Source organism: Salvelinus alpinus, chromosome 18 (genome assembly GCF_045679555.1).
Source record: "Salvelinus alpinus chromosome 18, SLU_Salpinus.1, whole genome shotgun sequence".
NCBI classification, from domain to species: domain Eukaryota; kingdom Metazoa; phylum Chordata; class Actinopteri; order Salmoniformes; family Salmonidae; genus Salvelinus; species Salvelinus alpinus.
Window position 1 is genome coordinate 11,439,198 of NC_092103.1, and position 26,326 is coordinate 11,465,523.

General features: G+C 44.4%; 2 protein-coding genes across 2 annotated transcripts in view; both read left to right on the forward strand.

The window, feature by feature from the left end:
- The first annotated feature begins 140 nt into the window (after nucleotides 1–140).
- On the forward strand, nucleotides 141–4,693 carry LOC139543750 (cytochrome P450 2D15-like). Its single transcript, XM_071350128.1, has 9 exons — nucleotides 141–1,061; nucleotides 1,205–1,367; nucleotides 1,563–1,715; nucleotides 1,885–2,045; nucleotides 2,243–2,416; nucleotides 2,518–2,656; nucleotides 2,917–3,104; nucleotides 3,582–3,723; nucleotides 4,277–4,693. Exons 1-9 carry the CDS (start codon nucleotides 897–899, stop codon nucleotides 4,468–4,470), a joined length of 1,479 nt encoding a protein of 492 aa, XP_071206229.1. The 5' UTR covers nucleotides 141–896; the 3' UTR covers nucleotides 4,471–4,693.
- Nucleotides 4,694–5,765: 1,072 nt separating this feature from the next.
- Nucleotides 5,766–26,326, forward strand: part of LOC139543752 (rabphilin-3A-like) — a 36,286-nt gene continuing 15,725 nt past the window's right edge. Inside the window, exon 1 of the mRNA XM_071350132.1 lies at nucleotides 5,766–5,976. The gene's annotated coding sequence lies outside the window, so the exon portion shown is untranslated. The remainder of the gene's footprint in view (nucleotides 5,977–26,326) is intronic.

Below are 26,326 nucleotides of genomic sequence, written 5' to 3' on the forward strand. Positions count from 1 at the left end.
AGCTTAATAGGTTTATCGTATTGTATTTCATTGCAGGTAACCTGGGTAACTTCCTTGATAACGGTAATAAACGGCAATGCTCATGCCTCAAAACGTCTCCCTCCTGTTGTTATTGGCACTCCAATGAATAGAAAGACGTCACACTGCGCAGTCAGTCAGTTACACACACTGATTGAAAGAGTTAAAGCCGTCGAGCGTCCCTTATGCATTTTCAAGGATGTCATTTTCGGTTGGGGCGCATTCTTACAGAACCATGCAGCTAAGTTGATGAAGCCCCCAGCTAAGTGGCGGTGTAGTGCCAGCATCAGAGGTCTGACCAAGGTGCATTCATTAAAGAAACAGCACCTTGGTGCTAAAGCATGTTGGCTTTTAATGATAAAATAGCACTTTCCGCTAATTATTTCCTCAGAGCTGCTGAGTACAGCACAGTAGCTCTTACATTCAGCTGTGGAAGCCTGCCAGCACTGTTGAGCAACCATTTATCTTGTGGAGTGCCCAGTTTCCAGGACTGTGTGTCCGTGCCTGCACGCGAGCGAGCCCCTAAGAACTGCCTTTGTATCCGTTGTTGCTCACTTCAATAGTATCGTTAACGACAAAGGATTTGAACAAGACATCTGACCTCGGATCTGTTCTTAGTGGGGATAACCTTCTCCCACTCTAAAGGTAAAAGAACTCTGTTGACTGTGTGGTCATAAGTATATCGACACTGGAGTACTCCAAGGAAACTCCCAAATGTAACTTGGTGCAATGGAATGGGAATAGTTGCCTCTCTCCCATGTGATGTGTAGCCTACGTCTTGGTCTCTGTTATGCCATAATCTCTGGCCAATCCTTCTTTCCGTCCTCCCAGTCTGAGGGCAGCAGTGTGTTATACCCTCAGTAACATAGATTCCTAAAATGGTGGGGACGTTCTTTCTGCTCTGTGTCGGATCCTGTCTCCTGCTGCTGGTTGTGCTGAGGCCTCGGAGGCCCAGGAACTTCCCGCCAGGACCACCGCCCGTTCCCATATTTGGGAACGTTCTGCAGCTGAGCATGAAGAATCCTATGGCTGGCTTGGATAAGGTAAGAAAACGGAACGAGCACTCGAGAAAGTTGCAATGTCTTTATTTTCTTCATATTTTGGGGTTTTCAAAGGTGAAGTAGGCCATGAACAAACATGTAGGCTTTAGCTAAGCGAGCTAACAGTCTACTGTATTGTTTTCTAGCTGTCCGTAGAGTATGGGGAGGTGTACAGCCTGTTCCTGGGCTGGAGGCCTGCCGTGGTGCTCCATGGTCTACAGGCGGTACGGGAGGCACTTGTGACTAAATCCCTGGACTTCGCTGGACGACCACAGGGCATGATGATCAACCACGTTACAGAGGACAAAGGTTATATGTGTTAGCCATGCAACAAGATATCATAGCATTTTATACTGCTGTCATATTACATTATACCATGTATTACATGGCAGTGTATTGCAATGATTTAGCTCTACCGAACCATGCTTTAATGGAGGTTTCTAGAGATTAGAGGTATATTGTGGCTCAGGCACAGAAGATTAACCCAGTGTTTCCCCACCACAGGTCTGATCATGGGTAACTACGGGGCGGTGTGGAAGGAGCACCGGCGCTTTGCTCTGACCACCATGAAGAACTTTGGTCTGGGGAAGAGATCCATGGAGGAGAGGATCCTGGAGGAGACGGATCACGTCTGCACTCGGCTGGAAGAGAATGCAGGTATGTAACCCTCATCTAACCCTTCGTTGAGGATCAAAAAAGGTGTTGTTGAATTGAACTGGATCCTCAATGTTAACTTGTTTGTCGAGGTTTTTAGAGGAAGAGCTTTAATTACTGTCAAATGTGTTGGAAACCAACTCCTTCATAGCAACAGTGTGTTATTTGTCAGGTAAATCCTTGGACCCTGTGACTCTGGTCCACAGCGCTGCGTCCAACATCATCTGCTCGGTCCTGTTTGGTCATCGCTATGACTACCAGGACCCAGTCCTCTCCTTCATCATCAACAGCTTCAAGGAGAACGCTCAGATTGCTAACGGGCCCTGGGCTGCTGTGAGTTACAAATACACTCCATTTAACCTCTATAGCAGCATTAAAAAGGTCACAGTTGTTGCACGCAACATTTCTCAGATCCAACGTCTTTAATGTTTTCACCTGAAGTAGATATTTGGGGAATTCTATTCCTTATTTAGATCTGTGGACACTTATGTAGTCATTCATTAGGTCTTTATGTGTCATTCTCTATGTAGGTCTATGACACCTTCCCACTGCTGCGGCGGCTGCCTCTCCCCTTCCAGAGAGTGTTTGACAACTACAGAGCTCTGAAGAAACACACCGTGGAAATAGTGGAGCAGCACAAACACACACGTGCACCGGGGGAGCCGCGAGACGTTGTAGACTGCTATCTGGATGAGATGGACAAGGTGTGTGTGTGTGTTATCCTGTCTTTAGTGTTAAATGACTGAATGTGTTTATACCACTGTTATTACATTAAGTTAGAACAGCTCTATAACGTGTTCTCCAGAGAGGTCCAGAGGGGTGTGTGCTGGAAGAGGAGAGGTTGGTGATGTTACTACTGGACCTCCATTTCGCTGGGACTGACACTAGCTCCAATTCCATACTCACGGCGCTGCTCTACCTAGCTACACACACACACATACAGGGTGAGTGGACGCGCACACACACACCCTGGCTTTAGCTCAGTGGGCTAACTCAGTCTCATTGTCACTCAGGTGGCCCTGGGTTTGATACTCATTGGCGACATCATGTTATCACTGCAAACTGTTCCTACATGAGCTGTCTGGCACAGGCCAGGACACGCATTAGCTTAAGACAGTCGGTCGGTCCCAAAGGAGACTAACAAAAAGTATTAATTTCTCTCCCTTTGTCTTCTCTCTCTTTGACTCAATCCCTCACTCCCCAGCCCAATGTCAGACAGAGATTGACGGTGTTCTGGGGGGGAAGGAGAGAGTGTCGTTTGAGGACAGACACAGGATGCCCTATGTGATGGCCACTATCCATGAGACCCAGCGTCTAGCCAACATCGCACCGCTAGGGGTGTTTCATGCTACCATCAGACCCACCAAGCTCATGGGCTATGACATACCAGAGGTACACACACGATAACCTTTTAAATTACACACACACTCACACACACAAGGGACAGATCTGGTCAATGTTGGCCCTTTGGGGAACAAGGCTTGTGGGCTATAACATACCCAAGGTGATAAGTGACATTCACACACAAGCACACATACACACACATGAGTGCACACACAGACACACACACACACACAAATGCATTGACCTTCAGCATTCAACATGTATGGTCATGAATTTGGCATTATCCTTCAGTTGTTATTGGCCTCTCTCCCCATCTCTTTGTGTTTTTCTCTCTCTTGCTCCCTGCCCACCTCTGTCTCCTACTACCTGTCTTTCTGCCTGTCTTCCCCTTATCATTCTATTTCTCTCCATCTCTCTGCCCCCCTACACTCTCCTCTCTCTCCCTCCCTCCCCCTCTCACTCACTCTCCTTCCCCATCCCTCTCTCCCTCCTCTCTCTCTGTCTTTCCCTCGCTCTCTGGCAAAGGGGACTCTGGTTATCACCAACCTCACCTCTGTGCTCTTCGAGAGCAGCCAATGGGAGCGTCCAAATGACTTTAACCCTGCCCACTTCCTGAATGATGACGGGCAGTTTGTGAAACCAGAAGCCTTTCTGGTGTTCTCGGCAGGTAAAACTGATAATAAATAGCTTCTGACAACATGGCCACCAGTTCTATCAATCATATCAGTGCAGATGAATGAGAGGGGACGAGGAGAGAGGATCGAGATGCAGCCAAAGGGTATAGACAGGAATACTGTCATCTTATTCTCTAGAGAGAAACGGAGCTGCTCAGTGGATCTACAGGTGTCTGAGGTTTATGATGTAAATCCTGGGCTGTTTATGTAACTAGTGTTTAGTTCTGGATTTATATAACTGCTGTTGTTAGTTATGTAAACGTGACAAGTCATGCTTCAGCCCCTGCTGGCCAAGTAGACAGTTTTTAATAAGCAAACAATCAGAGACAAAGAGAACAGAAACAGTGAAATTGGTAGTTAGGCCAGTGAGATTTTGTACTCTGTCATGATGTTACTGATAATTGTGTGTGTGTGTGTGTGTGTGTGTGTGTGTGTGTGTGTGTGTGTGTGTGTGTGTGTGTGTGTGTGTGTGTGTGTGTGTGTGTGTGTGTGTGTGTGTGTGTGTGTGTGTGTGTGTGTGTGTGTGTGTGTGTGTGTGTGTTCCAGGTCCTCGTGTGTGTCTCGGGGAGCTGCTGGCACGTATGGAACTCTTCCTCATCCTGGTCACTCTGCTGCAGCGATTCCGCTTCCTGTGGCCAGAGGATGCTGGGAACCCTGACCTTTCACCTGTGTTTGGGGGGATCCAGTCACCCAAACCCTACAGGGTATCAGTCAGACTGAGAGGAAACCAGGGAGCCTGATTGAACCAGTTGGAGCCAGTGTTACTTTTAAATATGTCCCCACATTATTATGGAGTATGGAGGGGCTCCCGAGTGGCGCAGCGGTCGTGATTGGGAGTCCAATAGGGCGGCGCACAATTGGCCCAGGGTCGTCTGGGTTAGGTTTAAAAATGTAAAGCGTTGTGATATTTTGTATTGTATTTGACAGCTGTTCCATCATAAAATCTGTTTGGTTCATGTTTAAGTCATGTTTTAATTTTTTTCATAGCATCATTTATCCCTGTAAAGCTCTCTCATGTTTGTCCTGTACCTCATTTCAATGCTGGCACAGCTCTCCTGAATCAGCGGACTTTAAAAAGAGTAATACGTTATATAGCCTTGTGCGTGTGTTGGGGGGGCAGGCGTGAGTTTTATATAGGCTTTTCAAGAGGGGCAATGCCCGGTCAATTAGGCAGCCAATGTACCGTGGCGAGAGAGCGAATGCTGTAGCACTGCAGAACCTAGTCCACTGCAAGACCTCGTCTCTCCTCTGTCATGGCCAAGAACAACCTCAAGAGGGCTACAGTGAGATCACTGAATCACACACACACACACACACACACACACACAAACCCTGTAGCAAGGACACTCTTTTTCAAAGACAGAATCAGTGAATGAGTAACCTCAGCAGGGGGTCAGGAGGGTCAGTTGGAATATTTCCTCTCCCTCATATTCTAATCTCTATTCTAATGATTTAGAAAATTCTAGAATAGGACTGTGCATTTGATTTGTGGACTATTGTATTCAGATTGTATGGAACAGAATAATGCTTGCAGCTGAGTTGCTCAGAGGGAAATAACGAATAGGACTATAAATAGAAGGCCAGTAAATAGGAAGACGCTGCCTCATATGGTATGGTGGATAAAACACCTGGGCATGCACAGTTAACCTGATAGGTTAATCAAGGGATTATCATTAGAGATCCACCTGATAGGTTAATCAAGGGATTATCATTAGGGGACAGCCATGATGATGAGGATGTGTCATAATCATCATCATCATCATCAATTCATTGTAATGAACAACAATAGATCGCACCATTTATTATCAAAAGAAAAAAAGGCATACAAAATCCAGGGGTATAAATGTAGTGAACACTACAGTGCATCTTCATCACCATCATCATGGGGAGCTCTTCCACTCCTCACAGAAGAACCTTTCATCTCTTGTGTGGGAGGGGTTTCCCTCCTGTGGGTACGGTAGCTGCCTCTCACCCCCCCGTTTCTCCGTTCAGCGCGCGACTGAGCGTGAGGGGGCGGGGTTCAGGGCTCGTGGCTTTAAATGAGGAGGTCGGACTACTCGGTCGCGTGCGAGTGGAGGGAGTGTTTGTGGACTGTTGTGGAAAGAGCGCTCCTATAGAAATTGTGACAGTCGCACAGAGGCAGGACGCTTTCTTTGATATTTCTCTCTCCACCTCTATTTCTTTTACATCTCCAATCTCTGTCGGAGGAAGAAAAACCTTTAAAAGAACTGTTGGAGAAGTGTCAGGTAAGAGAAGTGAGAGCATTGTGATTGTGTGTCAGTATGTGGTTGATTGGAAAAAAAGATGACGTTAGATTAGAAGGACTCGACAAGAAGGAATTGACCTATATGGATTGCAAGAATCCATCATTCAGGATGTAAATAGTCAACATGTGCCACGTCTGAGAAAATTATACATTTTAGAGGGGGAAAAAAGGTTGATTTATGTGAAAATAGAAAAGGACTTCTATTCATTCTATTCCTCCCTTTCCAGTAATTGAATGCCCCACTCTGTGTCACCACTGCAGGACATAATTTATTACAGTGAGATCCACAAAGAGCTGCATACTGAGATGACAGGAGAGGTTGATGTCTCTGTAACCTCAGTCTCCAGCCTCTTGTGGGTATATTGACACAAAAAGACTTGGGCTTAATCCCTTCTGGGGATAGAAGAGTGCGGAACAAGGTTCTTAAGGGGCAATATGCTAAACAAAGCTTTCCTTGCCATGATCTCTTCAGGCCATATTCTCCCCCTTCCTTCACTATGGACTCATTTACATTTGACGTGTCAAGCTGCAAGTACAGCGATTACGAAAAACAAGACGATGTCAAGTCAGCTACAGCAGAAACCGACAGTCAGGACAGATAGTGTGGAGTCTCTCCCCGTTACTCCCCATTGCACCGACAGCCACTGTTTCAGACCTGTCTCACACGCACACTTACTCCGAACTAGCCCGTCTGTAAATGAGGTGAGGGAGCCTTCAGTTGCCAACTATAACACATACTGGCAGCAGAGAAAGGTCAAGATAAAGAACAATGTGAAAGAGGAGAAAAGCAAGTCAGAGATTTTTTTTTTTCTTCTTCATGCTACAAGGTATGTGCGTGCCTGCATGCATGAGTGTGGAGAGGTCAAAGGTCAGGTTATGATTCCCTATAGAACATGCTCTAGCTGCAGTATATCGATCAGCTCTTATTTTCTCATGGTCTACCATTGCCTGTGATAGGTATTATTGACCGTGTGTGTGTGTGTGTGTTTGTGTGTGGGATGCAGAGTTTGGCGCTGACTGAGGTGCTGAAACTGACAGTGCTTACATCACTCACTCCAAACCCCCACGGCTGCTGAAGTCAGGGGAAATATTCACCGGGTTGGGGGTTTTACCCTCTTAGTAGACAGATTTAAAAGTGATACATTGCAGATTGATCCTCTGCGGTCATCTACTAAAACAGCAAGTTCAAGTGTATGGAATGGCGTCAGGCATGATGTATATTGTCAGAAAGTCTCCAATCTTTCCCCTTGTCTTTGTGTAGTTGGACTCCTGGCTGTAATATAGTGTTCCTGTATTGGCACTGCTGCAGCCTGCAATATACAGTAGCGCTCCTGGAAAAGCACTCAATGTGATCCATTACTCCGCAGTAGAAAGAGCAAGAGGGAGTTTGTCCTAGTTTTACAATGGTAAGATAAGACAGTGCTGCTGGACTTAATTACAATCTGCTGTGGACATTTATCACCCTAGAAAATAATTAAGATGGTGAGAGACGGATGTGGATGGCTGCTGTAGTTGTTTATGAGAGCATGATGTTGGAGTCTGGTTTGGCACTGTCTGTATAGCACTGCACTGTCTGTATACTCTCCAGCTGTAGAAGATGATGAGCTGGGAAGGATGGAGTACTCAGCCATGTTGTAATGCCAAACATGCTATCAGCCGTTACTCCGTTACTACTGCAGTGCAGTAGCAGGCTGCTACTGCTACTACTACTATTATTATTATTATTATTATTACTACTACTACTATTGCTACTATTACTACTACTACTACTACTACTACTGCTACTATTGCTACAATTACTTATTCTAGTACTACTACTACTACTACTATTACTGTTATTACTACTATTACTATTATTATTATTACTACTACTACTACTATTACTACTACTACTACTATTACTGTTATTACTACTATTACTGTTATTATTACTACTACTACTACTATTACTGTTATTACTACTATTACTGTTATTATTATTACTACTACTACTACTATTACTACTACTACTACTATTACTGTTATTACTACTATTACTGTTATTATTACTACTACTACTACTATTACTGTTATTACTACTATTACTGTTATTATTACTACTACTACTACTATTACTATTATTATTATTACCACTATTACTACTACTATTACTATTATTATTATTACCACTATTACTACTACTATTGCTACTATTACTACTACTACTACTACTACTACTATTGCTACTATTACTACTACTACTACTAGCACTACTACTACTACTACTACTACTACTACTATTACTACTACTGATACTACTACTATAACTACTAACCCTTACCCTAAACATAACCGCTAACCCTAATTGTAACCCTAACCTAACCCTAAACTTAAAATGGCCTTCACGAGGGAGAATTTTCCTTGTTTTACTATCCTTGCTGGGACTTTTCGGTACCTGGAAGATAATAATATTTCTTGGGTACACACACACGCACACACACACACGCACACACACACACGCCTATGTAGAAAAGAATGGGAAAGGATAGCCTGCTGCCATTGCTTATTCATTTCGTACATTATGGACTCTCCATGATGATAAATGGAGGTCAGGGTTGGAGTGAACTCAATTCCAACCTAATCCATTTAACCAATCAACTCACATTCATGAGTTGGACAGTTTCCCATTGCTTTCAATGAGAATTTTCCACCTCATTTCATCCAGGATGTTGGAATGTATTTTCGTCAGTTTGGCACAGTTGGAACCTACAGTAATTGACTTCCTTCCCCAAATCTGCAGGGAAAGCGATGTCGTTCACTACTTCCCTGGCTGCTCTCTCTCATGACAGGGTTTGAAAAACAGATATTCTCCGGCACAACAAAGTGTGACCAGAGGTGATTAATTAGCAATGTACCATGAGTATGTTTGGAGTGTGTATAGCCGTGAAGGGTGGTGGTGTTGTGCGTATGTGGAAGCAGTAGTGCGTGTTCGATGCTGAATCAGACGGTTGCTGAATATTAAGCCGTGTCCATTTCCTCTGAGTACCATACTGTTAATATGTTTTGTGACAGTCGTCCCCTGGCTGGGAAAATGAATGTGTGAGGGAACCATAACTATAAGATTCATTCTGAACCTGAGACCTGAGCTGAATGTTGATGCTGCATGGCCACACAGCCGTATCTGAAAGAGAGGATAGAACCTCACACATCCACCAGCTGGATAGAAATAGAGCAACAAATGAGCTCTTATGAGCAGAACATCTTTGGCACATTATTCCCAGTATTGGACACCCCATTTCTTACAGAGAGGTACCCTACTGGTTCTGAGAAGTACCCTTCAAAGGTGACTAACTCCCCTCCTGGAGAGCTACTTAGTATGCAGGAATGTGCAGGACTTTTTGATCCCATGAGTAGGGTTGCCAGTGGCGATTTTAGCATGTATATCTTGGTGCGGCAAACAAACAAAAAATGTTTTTAGATCCATGCCAGCAAAGCCACAACACAACACAACACTAAACAATACATTAATTGCACTATAACAGTGACAAACGATGCCCACAAACTGTTAGGGCCTACATAAAACTGTCCCAACAGCAGAGCTTTCTATTCAGCACCATGGAGTGAATCCTTCCCACCGCTACACCTGGATATCAGCGGAGCCTTGTCTGGCAGCGAAACAGTTCATTCAGTCTCATTTACTGCCTTTAAAAAAAACATATCTGATATGGCTGGCTTCGCTTAAACAAATGTGGTTTCTACTGACAATTGAGATGTACAAACTATGGCATAAGGGAACGATGAGCGCATAAGAGGCAATCCGTCATTTCGAGTAAGACATTAATGAGCGAGCTAAGATGGACGTAGTCAATATAACTATTTGTTCAGCACTTTTTTGAAAAGTACAGCGTGAGAATTCAGAACATAGGCCGTTCTTACAGTATTCTCCCTGTACACCAAGTTAGAACCGTAGGATAAATAAATGGGGAAGGGAAAGGGAAAGGGGGATACCTAGTCAGTTGTACAACTGAATGCATTCAACTGAAATGTGTCTTCCGCATTTAACCCAACCCCTCTGAATCAGAGAGGTACGGGGGGCTGCCTTAATCGACATCCACGTCTTCGGCTCCCGATATAAGCAGACAATGAAAGCTATTACAATATTCAATGATTACATTTCTCTAAAACTGGTTATAGGCTACATTTGCACCACCAAGTCAGAACAGTATGCTAAGTTATGATGGGGAAAGGGACCAAATTATTAGGGTGAGGCACATGGGCTACTAACAGCTTACTACACAACAAACACTGAGTATTACTTTCTTAGCTACAGTATACATATCTCCCTGGCATATTACATCATTTATGCAGCAGTACACAATACATTTTTGGCCTCACCTTGTTGTGCTGTGCTCACTTGAACAGGAAGGTGGCGCAGTGGTCCTTCTTGTGGGCAAATTTTGTCATCAAACATTATCAAAGTCTGGCATTCTGGACTTATGGTGCTTTCAAGACAACTGGGAACTCTGAAAAGAACAATGTTGAATCTTGACATCAGTGATCTTTAGGTCGGAGCTCTAGAAAGAGGCCCGAGTTCCCGATTTGGAATTCTGAGTTGGATGAGCGTTCAAAATGTATTTTCCCAGTCGGAGCGTGATATTTTCAGAGTTCCAGTTGTCTTGAACTCTGAGATTTCCCAGTTCCAAGTTTCCAGTTGTTTTGAACGCGGCAGAAGTCATTCTGGATTGACAGCATGGCCAGTGTATTCTGGCCCATGGTGTTGCATGTGAATGTTTATCCTTTTAAGCTTGGAAAAGAGACCCTTAATAAGCATAGGTGTCCCGCTAGCAGGACAACTTCTGGTAAAACTGGAGGGCACGCAATTCAAATAAATAATCATAAATATTATGGATTTTAAACTTTTAGGTACATAAAAGTGTCTTATGTCTGAAAGCTTAAATTCTTGTCAATCTAACTGCACTGTCCGATTTACAGTAGCTATTACAGCGAAAACATGCCATGCGATTGTTTGAGGATGGTGCCCCACATCAAAATATTTTTCCACCGGCACAGGTTTCATACATTCACATATAACAATTAAATATTCACTTACTTTTTGAAAATCTTCCTCTGATGTGTCATCCTATGGATCCCAGCTATAACATGTAGTGTCGTTTTGTTAGATAAAATCCTTCTTTATATCCCAAAAAGTCTGTTTAGTTGGCGCCATCGATTTGAGTAATCCACTCGTTCAACTTGCAGAGAAAGGAATCTGAAAATCGACCCCTAAACTTTGTTTCAACAAGTCAAAATATGTTTCTATTTACTCCTCAGATACCCTAAAATGTTATCAAACTATAATATTTATTTCGGAAAGAAGTATGTTCAATAGGAAACAGATTTTAGCAGGTGCGTAATGTCTTCATGGCGTGCGCAAACACAAATTTCCAAGACTGTGTCTTTCTACTAAAACTGTTATTTCTTATTCAATTTTGAAGTTACAAGTGTAACGGATGTGAAATGGCTAGCTAGTTAGCGGGTACGCGCTAGTAGTGTTTCAATCAGTTATGTCATTTGCTCTGAAACCTAGAAGTAGTGTTGCCCCTTGCTCTGCAAAAGCCGTGGCCTTTGTGGAGCGATGGGTAACGATTCTTTGTGGGTGACTGTTGTTGATGTGTGCAGAGGGTCCCTGGTTCGCGCCCGTGTCGGGGTGAGGGGACAATGTAAAGTTATACTGTTACATTGATGCTGTTGACCCAGATCACTGGTTGCTGCGGAAAAGGAGGAGGTTGAAAGGGGGGTGAGTGTAACGGATGTGAAATGGCTAGCTAGTTAGCGGGTACGCGCTAGTAGCGTTTCAATCAGTTACGTCACTTGCTCTGAAACCTAGAAGTAGTGTTGCCCCTTGCTCTGCAAGGGCCGGTTTTTTTTTTGCGATGGGTAACGACGCTTCGTGGGTGACTGTTGTTGATGTGTGCAGAGGGTCCCTGGTTCGCGCCCGTGTCGGGGCGATGGGACGGTTTAAAGTTATACTGTTACACAAGCCTGAAAGCTTGAACATAGACTGCAAACACCCCATGAAAGCCATAGGAATTGCACCCAGGGAGTTTTCAATATGACCTTTCTCTTGCATTTCTAAGAGGATGGTCTCTCTCAAAAATAATCTTCTTTCCAATGGTACCAATTATATGCATATCCTGGCTTCAGGGCCTGAGCTACAGGCAGTTTACTTTGGGAACGTCATTCAGGCAGGAAGTGGAGAGAAAAGGGGCCTAGCCCTAAGAAGTTAAACCCAGACTTGGACCACACAGCCTCTCCACTGAATAGCAGGCTAGTGATTAATTTGCAATGCTTGCAGTTAGCCATTGATTCCTTCCAAACCACTCATTGTTGAATTTGCGATTTCCAACTTGCTGTGTAATGTTTATGTCCAATGGCCGATGAGCGCCGATACGTTTTATCTGTAATTTCTCTTCATATTACAAGGATTGAAAAGGATTTGCCAGTAGATTGTCGACCTGATTCATAATGATGACTACTAGATAAGATTTTGAAAGTATGATGTTGACATGATCAGTCCAATAAAAAGCATGAGCTGGCGCACACCCAGAGAAAATTATTTAGTGTGGAGGTGCTGACTAACGGAGAACAAACTGTAAGCTATAAAAACAACGAGAGTCGCACACCATATATATAAGCTCCCAGTAATTTATTGGGTAAAAAAACACCAATGGTATGGCATCACTGTGTCTTCTTCAGGGTAATGTCATGAATGCTTGAACCAGTTTATGTAGACAAACAGTGCAATTAGTACAATCAATGACAATAGTGAGGGGTGTGTCGTAATTGCTACAGTAGGTTGATCAGAATGAACCGAGCGAAACTGTTAAAAGACAATAGCTCACAGCATATTGAATATATTATGTCATTGTTATCATTAGCATAGCACATTAACATTATTGTTTCATACAATTTTACCTATATATTTAAATATTTCCAATTTCATGAAATGTTTTTGTAATCTTTTGGTTCAACCATAATGCATAACAGGCATCATCAACAGGGGGAACATATCTGATAAGCTGTAGAAAGAATATATTCATTTACAAGACCTGTTCACGGAAAATATAATTGTTCATAAGAAGGGTGATGAGATAGATTACTCCCTTTGTCTTGCATCAGATGATACCCCTAACAGGAATTTTTCGATCTGTATGTGGGTGTCTGAAAGAGGATATTTTTGTAGTGCTATTGCACTGTGCGCATGAGCCACATTTGTAGATCCCATTTGGAATGGATGTCAAGAGTGTCTGAGTGGGCTCAGGGATCAGGTCAGATCTCACCAAGCTGTCTCCAATATTGTGACCACTCTTATTGACCACCAGTGGGGGTTCCTTGAAGAGGTGTGCAACTTTGTTTTCCTTAAAGTATCCTTTTTATGTTACTGTCCCCACTACAATGTAAATACTCAAATACATGTCATTTTGTCCTTCTGCTTCTTCTGGGGAGTGCAAATATGTCCGACCGGTGGCTTCAAAGCCTCTCACTGGCCAATACATAGCATCAGCAATCCAGAAGTTTATATATATCATTGTTCCTTCCTGAAGATGTGTCTCTGGGGACCTTCTTCTTCCCCTTTATATCTCCTTCTATCCATCTCTTCTTCATCTATCCTTCTCTTCCTCTCTTTATCCACCCAGCTCTGACCTCTACTACTCCTTGTTCTCTTTCTATCCCTCACTCCTGAACCTCTTCCATCACTGACTGACCAATGGCTCAATGCTATGGATAATGGCAGGTGTACTATTTTTAGATTTCAGTGCAGCATTTTATTTAGTGCAAGATTATTGCATTATGGAGGCAGCATTGAATTGGGTACAGGCATATCTAACTGACAGGAAACAGTCCACCTATATCAATGGGTCGTTTTCTTCCCCTCATGCTTTAAACTGTGGAATACCGCAGGGCAGCTGCCTTGGGCCCCTTCTTCACTTAATATATACCAACGATCTTCCTTATGCCTTATCTGAAACTCAAACTACTATATTTGCAGATGATACTACAATTTATACATCAAGACAATCGGTTCAACAGATATAGCAAGCTCTACAAGTAGATCTGGGAAATATCAGGGAGTGGGTTTGCCGGAACTAACTAAGAAAACCAAGGTTATGTTGGTCTGTTCTACCAGGAAAAGGTCAACACAGCATGGGATACAATTAAGTACGAGGGGAGTAAAAATTGAGGAAGTGGCAGAAACCAAACTACTAGGAGTGCAGCGTCTCAAATAAGTAATCTATGTAAAAAAAAATATATTACATGCATGCATGATCAGAAGGATAGCTAAATATTTACCGGGAAAGATTCTTAAGCAAACAACCCAAGCATTAATTGGGAGTCAAGTTAACTATTGTTCTGTGTGCATCAGATTGAACAGAAACAAGCAGCAAGGATTGTTTTAAGGTGGAGATATGGTTCTTCTGTTTTAGTCATGCTCAATGCTCTTGGTATCAGGTTTGAAGGTAGGTGCAAAAGTACAGGACGGCAGACCGGCTCAGGGTCAGGCAGAAGTAGGTAATCCAGAGGTGGGGCAAAGTTACAGGACGGCAGGCAGGCTCAGGGGCAGTCAGAGTGGTCAGACAGACGGGCTCAGAAACAGAACAGGCAAGGGTCAAAACCAGGAGGGCGAGGAAAAAAGAGACTGGGGAAAGCAGAAGCTGAGAAAAAACGCTGGTTGACTTGATAAACAAGACGAACTGGTAACAGACAAACAGAGAACACAGGTATAAATACACAGGGGATAATGGGGAAGATGGGTGACACCTTGAGGGGGGTGGAGACAATCACAAAGACAGGTGAAACAGATCAGGGTGTGACAGTACCCCCCCCCCCACTAGGGGCGCCACCTGGCGTCCTACCTGGGCGCATACCTGGTTGACCGGGGTGTTGGCGTTGGAAATCCGCGATGGGGCCTGGGTCCAGGATGTCTCTGGCGTTGAAGAACCTGTCGGACGTGGAGCACATGTTCTTGGGGGGAGTGGGAGAAGACGAAGATGTCATCAATGTAGATGAAGACGAACCAGTTCAACATGTTGAGGACAAATGGCATGACCAAATACTTAGTGGCCTCTGGCCGTGTTGAAGGCGGTCTTCCACTCATTCCCCTCCCGTATCCGCACCAGGTGGTAGGCGTTCCGTAGATCCAGCTTGGAAAACACGGTGGCCCCCTGGAGCGGCTTGAAGGCCGAGGAGATGAGTGGTAGCGGGTAGCGGTTCTTCACCGTTATGCCATTGAGTCCCCGGTAGTCGATGCACAGGCGCAGGTTCTTGTCCTTCTTCTCCACAAAGAACCCTGCGCCGGCGGGAGAGGATGAAGGACGTATAAATCCTGCAGCTAGGGAGTCCCCAATGTAGGTGTCCATAGCCTTGGTCTCCGGTCCCGACAGCAAGTACAGTTGTCCCCGGGGCGGAGTGGTGCTAGGGAAAAGGTCAATCCCGCAGTCGTATGGTCGGTGCGGCAGAAGTGAAGTGGCCCGGGCCTTGTTGAACACCTCCCAAAAGTCCTGGTACTCCGTGGGAATGGCGGAGAGGTCCGGGACATCTTCCGAGCCCCCAGGAATACGTCCCGGGGAAAGCTGCGCCGACTTCAGACACTGGGCATGGCAGAATGGACTCCAGCCCATGATGGCACCAGTAGACCAGTTGATGAGGAGGATTGTGTCGCTGGAGCCAGGAGAATCCCCAAACCACGGGAATCTGAGGAGACTTCATGAGCAGGAATTGAATAATCTCGCTGTGATTCCCTGACACCCGTAGGAGGGGTAATATGGGAGGAGTAATATGAATGACGCGGCCTATAGAGCGCCCATCCAGCTCTCTAACATTCATGGGAGCGGAAAGGGGCTGAGTGGGTATGTTCAGCTCGGAAGCCAGGGTAGCATCCTAAAAGCTCTCATCGGTCCCAGAGTCAATGAGGACCAGGGGGGATTTTGACTGGTTTCCCCACAGCAGAATGGCATGAAAAGGGGTGCGAGCAAGGAAAGCAAGAAAGTTCTCCATATGGCCCACCAGAGTACTCACTCCTACCAGTGAGCCTGGTCTTTTTAAAGGACAAGAGGAAACAAAATGACCAAGAGTCCCACAATACAGACAACTCTTCGTGTTGATCCTGTATTACCATTCCGCTGGCAACAGCCAAGCTCTTACCTAGTTGCATAGGCTCGGGAAGCAGTGGCTCAGCCGTCTTCGGCAACTCTCGGGGAAGGTCGGTAAGCCTCAGATTCTCTCAGCAACGAGATCATCGGGGACTTCTGGGATGACGCGGAGGCAAGATGGGAATCCCTGGACATGCAAGCAAAGTCGAATTTCCTCTCCCTTCGCCGTTCCTGGCTCCTCCGAGACGCCGTGCAGGAACATATCGAACAGTGCTTCCTGGTTCCAAGCACTCTCTGCTGCCAACGTGCGGAATTCCACACAATCTGCCACACAGTGGGAGTCCTGCCGAAGCTGGATTAGCTTCCGGGCAGCTTCTCTCCCGGAGAATGGGGCGTAAAAAACCTTCACCTCTCCCACAAACCCCTCCAGACTAACGCATATGACCAACTGTTGTTCCCATACAGCAGTAGCCCAGGCGAGAGCCCTCCCGGACATAGTGTGATGAGATAGGCATTCTTGGAGCAATCTGGGGGAAGGAGGGGGGCTGAAGCTTGAGAATGAGAGCACACTGAGCTAGAGACACCCGACAGGTGCTCGGCCCTCCATTGAAGCGTTCCGGGGGGGGGGGGGTGTAAGTGGGGCTCCCGAGAAGGTGGAGTGACCGATGAGACGGCACTGCTAGCAGCTGGGTTACTGAGGGTTACCACCGTAGTAGGCTGCCTCCCAGACAACCTGCGGAATTGCTCCAGCAAAATATACAATGCCCGGTCATGGCGTTCAGCCAACGTTTGGACCCCCTCCCTAAGGCCACGAAGCAGTTCCTCGTGCCTCCCGATGGTTGCTCCTTGAGAGGAGATGGAGTCACGCAGCTGGCCCGGGACTGCTGGGTCAGTCATGGCCAGTTCGTACTATCAGGTTTGAAGGTAAGACCCAGATGCAGACTGTGTCAAAGTAAATGTTTATTACAGCAACAGGGGCAGGCAAATGACAGGTCAAGGTAGTCAGGGCTTGATAATCCAGAGTAGGGGCAAAGGTACAGGATGGCAGGCAGGCTTAGGGGCAGGCAGAGTAGTCAGGCAGGCAGAGTAGTCAGGCAGGCGGGCTCAGAGACAGGACAAGCAAGGGTCAAAACCAGGAGGGTGAAAAAAAGAGACTGGGGAAAAATAAGTAGCTGAGACAAAATGCTGGTTGACTTGACTAACAAGATGAACTGGCAACAGACAAACAGAGAACACAGGTGTAAATACACAGGGGATAATGGGGAAGATGGGTGACACCTGGAGGGGGGTGGAGACAATCACAAAGACAGGTGAAACAGATCAGGGTGTGACACTTGGCTGGTCGTCAATCAACACAATAATTGAAAAAAACATGCTTATTTTATTTCACAATGTGCACCATTTAAAACAGCCAAACTCTATTCACAACAGTATTCAGTTGGTAAGAGACAGACATTAAGTAAACACTAGGAATAAATTGTCTACCATCTATGTGTTATAAAGACAGAAAAGAGGAATAGTCAAAATAACATTTCGATTTAGAGCAATAAAGAATTTGAAAAATGTATCTGAGCAAACCAGAAACCTTTCAAAATATATATGCAAACAATACTTTAGAACTATTTAAATATAATAAATTGGAAGGTTGTGCGGGGTATGGTAGATGAAGGAATCAATATATATTTTCTGACTATTAGAGTATTTATCTGGTTAATACTGTATGTCAGTGTATTATGTATGTTTGTAACAGTGTGTTATATGTTAAAATGATCATATTCTAAATTGTATTTTAATGTTTAAGGACTCTTGGAAGATTAGTCCTAATGAGGACTAAAAGAGATCCTAATAAAATCAAATCAAATGACTCCTTCTCTCTTTTTCTCTATCCACCACAGGTGGCTGCTGAGGGGAGGACAGCTCATAATGGAAACCATGTGTTTGATGTCTTTGATACCATTCCACACATTCCCCTCCAGCAATTACCATTACCAAGTCCATTCTCCCCAATTAAGGTGCCAACAACCTCCTAAGCTATCTGCCCAGCCCTGACCTATGTCACATCTTCACCTCCATCCATCTCCTCAGGTCATACCACCTGTGATTGCAGCAGTAGATTGACAGAAGGGCTGTCTGGAAGAGAAAGAGAGAGGGGGGAGATGGAGAGAGAGAGAAAGTGAGAGATGCAAAGGGAGAGAGTCAGAGGGAGAGGGAGAAAGAAGGGAGAGAGAACAAGCATTCATTAGCATAAGGCCTATGTTGTTGTTGTGGCGGACTGACTGCTGCCCCTGGTGTATCACACACACGCACACACACAATTTCACTCTCTCAAACGAGCACTGTTGCCGCCCCTCTGCTAATCAAGAGGGCTATGAACTGCCATGGCCCCCAAGCCCACCCCAATACCCAGCACACCACATGCAGATGGTCAGACAGGCACGAGAGAGAGAAAGAGAGAAAGAGAGAGAGACATTGTTACAACACTGTACATGGCCATAATATGACATTAGAAATGTTTCTATTCTTTTAAAACTTTTGTGAGTGTAATGTTTACTGTTCATTTCTGATTGTTTATTTCAACTTTGTTTATTATCTATTTCACTTGCTTTGGCAATGTAAACATGTTTCCCATGCTAATAAAGCCCACTGAATTTAATTGAATTGAATTGAGAGAGAGAGAGAGAGAGAGAGAGACACGTAAAACCCCAAATAATGCATGCAGAGCAGAATTAGGCCGATACCCACTAATTATCAAAATCCAGAAAAGAGGTGTTACATTCTACAACCACCTAAAAGGAAGCGATTCCCAAAGCTTCCATAAGAAAGCCATCACCTACAGAGAGATGAACCTGGAGAAGAGCCCCCTAAGCAAGTTGGTCCATGGGCTCTGTTCACAAACACAAACAGACCCCACAGAACCCAAGGACAGAAACACAATTAGACCCAACCAAATCATGAGAAAACAAAAATATAATTTCTTGACACATTGGAAAGAACTAACAAAAAACTAGAATGCTATTTGGTCCTGAACCGAGAGTACACAGTAGCAGAATACCTGACCACTGTGACATACCCAAAATTATGGAAAACTATGACTATGTACAGACTCAGTGAGCATAGTCTTGCTATTGAGAAAGGCCGCCAAAGGCAGACCTGGCTCTCAAGAGAAGACAAGCTATGTGCACACTGCCCACAAAATGAGGTGGAAACTGAGCTGCACTTCTTAACATCCTACCAAATGTATGACCATATTAGAGACACATATTTCCCTCAGATTGCACAGACCCACAAAGAATTTGAAAACAAATCCAATTTTGATAAACTCCCATATCTATTGGGTGAAATACCACATTGTGCAATCACAGCAGCAATATTTGTGACCTGTTGCCACAAGAAAAGGGCAACCAGTGAAAAAAAAACACCATTGTAAATACAACCAATATTTATGTTTATTTATTTTCCCTTTTGTACTTGAACTATTTGCACATCATTACAACACTGTATATAGACATAATATGACATTTGTAATGTCTTTATTCTATTGTGAGTGTAATGTTTACTGTAAAAAAAAAAGATTCACTCTTCTTCTGTTTTGTCATGCTACAACCTTACTCTAAAATGGATAAAAAAATGTCGCCCCCCTCCCCCCATCAATCTACAGACAATACCCCATCATGACAAATCAAAAACGGGTTTTACATTTTTTGTGCAAATTTATAAAATAAAAATAAAATGAAATAATATATTTACATAAGTATTCAGACCCTTTAATCAGTGATTACAGCCTCAAGTCTTCTTGGGTATGATGCTACAACCATGGAACACTTGTATTCTTCTCTGCAGATCCTCTCAAGCTCTGGCAGGTTGGATGGGGCACGTCGCTGAACAGCTATTTTCAGGTCTCCAGAAATGTTAGATGGGGTTCAAGTCCAGGCTCTGACTAGGCCACTCAAGGACATTCAGAGACTTGTCCCGAAGCCACTCCTGTGTTGTCTTTCTTAGTGTCGTTGCCCTCTTGGAAGGTGAACCTTCGCCCAAGTCCGAGGTCCTGAGCTCTCTGGTACAGGTTTTCATCTGTACTTTGCTCAGTTCATCTTTCCTTCGATCCTGACTAGTCTCCCAGTCCCTGCCGCTGATAAACACAGCATGATGCTGCCACCACCATGCTTCACTGTAGGGATGGTGCCACGTTTCCTCCAGACGTGACGTTTGGCATTCAGGCCAAAGAGTTCAATATGTGTTTCATCAGACCAGAGAATCTTGTTTCTCATGGTCTGCGAGTCTTTAGTTACCTTTTGGCAAACTCCAAGCGGCTTTCATGTGCCATTTACTGAGGAGTGGCTTCCGTCTGGCCACTCTACCATAAAGGGCGCCTGATTGGTGGAATGCTGCAGAGATGTTTGTCCTTCTGGAAGTTAATCCTATCTCCACAGAGAAACTCTGGAGCTCTGTCAGAGTGACCATCGGGTTTTTGATCACCTCCCTGACCAAGGCCCTTGATCAATGGAAACAGGATGCACCTGAGCTCAATTTCGAGTCTCGTAGCAAAGGGTCTGAATACTTATGTAAATAAGGTTTTTTATTTTTACTAAATTTGCAAAAATGTCAAAATAAATCTGTGGGGTACTGTGTTGCAGGTTGATGAGGGAAAATATATTTTATAGATTTTAGAATAAGGCTGTAATGTAACAAAATGTGAAGAAAGTCAAGGGGTCTGAATACTTTCCGAAGGCACTGTATGTGTTCTCTCCCTCCCCCTGTACAACCCTCTGATGTCACAGCATAGTCCCTAGATCTACAAGCCGTTTAGTCTTTTCCTATAGCCATATTTGTTAGCTGTCTTCTCCTTCAGCACACTGTGTCATCAGTTCCTCCCTTCAGCGACTGAGGAAGATGTTTCTAGACAGCACTGCCATATCAGAGCTTTAATCCTGTCTGTGTGTGTTTGTGTGTGTGTGTGCTTTCTGCAGACTTAGTATTGAGCATTTTTCTGCGCTTATGTCATTAGACGCGTGTGCATCGTGCATGTGTGTGTGTAGGTATATCCACAGAGAGTCATCAACAGAGATAGAGGGAGGGGATGTGGAGAGCTCCAAGCTTTATAATCTGCTTCCACTGAGTGAAGACTGGAGAGAGACAGGAGAGGATGAGAGATGAGAGGAAAGAGGGTGGAGATAGAAGGATGGAGAGGAGGATCCATTGTGATCCAGCTGTCAGGGTATGGAATCCTGTGGGAATGTAATTCTCTAGAATCTTCTATGTTCTATAAAGAACTCCCACTACATCAGCATATCACAACCAGGGAATCTAGGATAAGTGGAGTAGCAAAAAAGTTTCCCAAGTGTGGCAAAAAGCAAAAGGAAAAACAAAGCTTTTAAAATCATTGCATATCAAAATATTTTGACAGTTTTAACGTGGAATACCCTTAAAATATACAGTGCATTTCGAAAGTATTCAAACCCCTTGACTTTTTTCACATTTTGTTACATTACAGCCTATTTCCAAATGGATTAAATCATTTTTCCCCACTCATCAATCTACACACAATACCCCATAATGACAGAGCAAAAACAGGTTTTTAGAAAAGTTTGCAAATGTAAAAAAAATATATATATAAAATATCACATTTACGTAAGTATTCAGACCTTTTACTCAGTACTTTGTTAAGAAACTATTGGCAGCTATTACAGCCTTGTCTTCTTGGGTATGGCGCTACAAGCTTGGCACACCTGTATTTGGGGAGATTCTCCCATTCTTCTCTGCAGATCCTCTCAAGCTCTGTCAGGTTGGATGGGGAGCGTCGCTGCACAGCTATTTTCAGGTCCTTCCAAAGATGTTTGATTGGGTTCAAGTCCGGGCTCTGGCTGGGCCACTCAAGGGCATTCAAAGACTTGTCCAGAAGCCACTCCTGCGTTGTCTTGGCTGTGTGCTTAGGGTTGTTGTCCTGTTGGAAGCTGAACCTTCACCCCGGTTTGAGGTCCTGAGCGCTCTGGAGCAGGTTTTCATCAAGGATCTCTCTGTACTTTGCTGTGTTCATCTTTCCCTCGATCCTGACTAGTCTCCCAGTCCCTGCCACTGAAAAACATCCCCACAGCATGATGCTGCCACCACCCTGCTTCACCGTAGAGATGGTGCCAGGTTTCATCCAGATGTGACGTTTGACATTCAGGCCAAAGTGTTCAATCTTGGTTTCATCATACCTGAGAATCTTGTTTCTCATGGTCTGAGAGTCCTTTAGGTGCCTTTTGGAAAACTCCAAGCGGGCTGTCAAGTACCTTTTACTGAGGAGTGGCTTCCGTCTGGCCACTCTACCATAAAGGCCTTAGTGGTGGAGTGCTTCAGAGATGGTTGTCCTTCTGGAAGGTTCTCCCATCTCCGCAGAGGAACCTCTTGAGCTCTGTCAAAGTGACCATCGGATTCTTGGTCACCTCCCTGACCAAGGCCCTTCTCTCCCGATTGCTCAGTTTGGCCGTGCGACCAGGTCTAGGAAGAGTATTGGTGGTTCCAAACTTCTTCCATTTAAGAATGACGGAGGCCACTGTGTTCTTGGGGACCTTCAATGCTGCAGAAATTTTTTGGTACCCTTCCCCAGATCTGTGCCTCGACACAATCCTGTCTCGGAGCTCTACGGACAATTCCTTCGACCTCATGGCTTGGTTTATGCTCTGACATGCCCTGTCAACTGAGTGACATTAAATAGACAGGTGTGTGCCATTCCAAATCATGTCTAATCAATTGAATTTGATGTCAGGAGATATCAGACCATTTCTTACATGAATATGTCATTTTCATTTGTCTTGCCTTCCAGGTCACCTACTTGGTCATTTTGTAAATATATATTATTTTCTGGAACTTCTAAACTCGAAACGTCCCTTTTTCAGGACCCTGTCTTTCAAAGATAATTCGTAAAAGTCCAAATAACTTCACAGATCTTCATTGTAAAGGGTTTAAACACTGTTTCCCATGCTTGTTCAATGACTAATAAACAATTAATGAACGTGCACCTGTGGAACTGTCGTTAAGAGACTAACAGCTTACAGACGGTAGGCAATTAAGGTCACAGTTATGAAAACTTTGGACACTAAAAAGGCCTTTCTACTGACTCTGAAAAACACCAAAATAAAGATGCCCAGGGTCCCTGCTCATCTGCGTGAACGTGCCTTAGGCATGCTGCAAGAAGGCATGAGGACTGCAGATGTGGCCGGGGCATTAATTTGCAATGTCCGTACTGTAAGACGCCTAGGACAGAGCTACAGGGAGACAGGGCGGACAGCTGATTGTCCTCGCAGTGGCAGACCATGTGTAACAAAATCTGCACAGGATCGGTACATCCGAACATCACACCTGCGGGACAGGTACAGGATGCCAACAACAACTGCCCGAGTTACACCAGGAACACACAATCCCTCCATCAGTGCTCAGACTATCCGCAATAGGCTGAGAGAGGCTGGACTGAGGGTTTGTAGGCCTGTTGTAAGGCAGGTCCTCACCAGACATCACCGGCAACAATGTCGCCTATGGGCACAAACCCACCGTCGCTGGACCAGACAGGCCTGGCAAAAAGTGCTCTTCACTGACAAGTCGCGGTTTTGTCTCACCAGGGGTGATGGTCGGATTCGCGTTTATCGTCAAAGGAATGAGCGTTACACCGAGGCCTGAACTCTGGAGCGGGATCGATTTGGAGGTGGAGGGTCCATCATGGTCTGGGGCGGTGTGTCACAGCATCATCGGACTGAGCGTGTTGTCATTGCAGGCAATATCAATGATGTGCGTTACAGGGAAGACATCCTCCTCCCTCATGCGGTACCCTTCCTGCAGGCTCATCGTGACATGACCCTTCAGCATGATAATGCCATACTGCTCGTTCTGTGTGCGATTTTCTGCAAGACAGGAATGTCAGTGTTCTGCCATGGCCAGCGTAGAGCCCGGATCTCAATCCCATTGAGCACGTCTGGGACCTGTTGGATCGGAGGGTGAGGGCTAGGGCCATTCACCCCAGAAATGTCCGGGAACTTGCAGGTGCCTAGGTGGAAGAGTGGGGTAACATCTCACAGCAAGAACGGGCAAATCTGGTGCAGTCCATGAGGAGGAGATGCACTGTAGTACTTAATGCAGCTGGTGGCCACACCAGATACTGACTGTCACTTTTGATTTTGACCCCCCTTTTGTTCAGGGACACATTATTCCATTTCTGTTAGTCACATGTCTGTGGAACTTGTTCAGTTTGTCTCAGTTGTTGAATCTTGTTATGTTCATACAATATTTACACGTTAAGTTTGCTGAAAATAAACGCAGTTGACAGTGAGAGGACGATTCTTTTTTTGCTATGTTTACATGTACCCATCTCATTGTTATTCAATTATTAGAGATGCACAAATTGCTTTTGCACCCACCATGCGTCATGTCCGCAATGGTCATGTGAGGTGAAATGTGTATATTTTGGATATGTGATCTGTCAGTTTGTTTGTTTGACCTGACGAAGATCCCTTTCGGATCGAAACGTTGTCAATAAAGCGATGAATTGGGAGCTTTAACAGTGTGCGGGCCTTCTTGTTCTATACTAGTATTCTTTATTATCCCAGGACCAATGTTTTTAAGGATGTGCGTATGACCACAAACTTTTCAATCAATTTGTAGAAACATCTAAAAGATGATCAATGGAAACAGGATGCACCTGAGCTCAATTTCGAGTCTCATAGCAATGGGTATGAATACTTACGTAAATAATGTATTTCTGTTTTTTCTGTTTAATAAATCAGTTTTTGCTTTGTCATTATGGGGTGTTGTATGTGGATTGATGTTTATTCAATTTTTAAACTCCATTTTAGAATAAGGCTGTATGTAATGTAACAAAATGTGGAAAAGTCAAGGGGTCTGAATACTTTCTGAATACACTGTATATATTATTAGGTACCGTTCACAAAAATGGATAGCTACTGCACACACTGAGTCACGTGGCTTGCTAAATAAAGCAGGCAGACAGGCTTCGAGGCATTCAGTTACTGTTCGATTGAATGTTACAATTGACAAAACGAGTGACTTAAGCAACTTTGAGCATGGTACGATTGTCGGTGACAGGCGTGCCGGTTCCAGTATCTCAGAAACGGCCACCCTCCTGGGCTTTTCATGCACGACAGTGTCTAGGGTTTACCGAGAATGGGGCGACAAACAAAAAACATCCAGTCAGCAGCAGTCCTGTGGGCGAAAACAGCTTGTTGATGAGAGAGGTCGAAGGAGAATGGCAAGAATTGTGCAATCTAACACGCGAGCCACAAACAGGCAAATAACAGCAGAGTACAACAGTGTTGTGCATAACTGCATCTCGAAATGCACAACTCAGCGGTCCTTGTCACGGATGGGCTATTGTAGCAGACGACCACACCAGGATCCACTCCTATCAGCTAAAAACAAGAAGAAGCGGCTCCAGTGGGCACGCGATCACCAACACTTGACAATTGTGGAGTGGAAAAAAATTGCATTGTCCCAACGAATCCCAGTTCCTGTTGGGTCATGCTGATGGCAGAGTTAGGATTTGGCGTAAGCAGCATGAGTCCATGGACACCTGTACAGGCTGGTGGCGGTGTTGTACCACAAGCCAATCTGCAGCAACTGCCTGATGCCATCGCGTCAGCATGGACCCACATCCCTATGGAACGTTTCCTATTTGTAGAATCCATTCCCCTAAGAATTCAGGCTGTTCTGGAGGCAAGGGGTGTTGACACCGTACTAAATGGTATTAGATGTATTTAATAAACTAGCCAGTTGGTGTATCGACAAACTGATTGGCTACAGAGATTTTCCAGAGCTGTTAGGATTCCTGAGGCAGTGGAAAATCCATAGAATTAGAAGTGGTTGGACTCAGAATGTAAGGACCGACACTGGAGAAGAGAAGAGGGGGAAAGAGTGGGAGCAGGCGTGACAGGAATACCCCTCTAATTCTACGACTGCAGCATTACATGCCTGACAGTACCAGAACTGGGTTCAAATACATGTGTATTTGATTATTTGTTATGTAAATACTTGTTTTTTTGTGTATTTTAGTATTTTCAAATAATCTGGCCCAAATCAAATAGTAATTTTCTATAAATAGCTTACTAAAAAATATATATATACAAAATACTTATTTCCAAATACATTATTTCAAATTCCAAACAGACCTGGATTCAAATGCATGGAATATTTTAATATTTCTATTTGAATATA

Coding starts and splice junctions, on each gene's coding strand:
- LOC139543750 (XM_071350128.1), top strand. CDS start 897: ATGGTGGGGACGTTCTTTCTGCTCTGTGTCGGATCCTGTCTCCTGCTG. Junction 2,046..2,242: donor CTAACGGGCCCTGGGCTGCT/GTGAGTTACAAA, acceptor TTCTCTATGTAG/GTCTATGACACCTTCCCACT. Junction 3,724..4,276: donor CTTTCTGGTGTTCTCGGCAG/GTAAAACTGATA, acceptor TGTGTGTTCCAG/GTCCTCGTGTGTGTCTCGGG.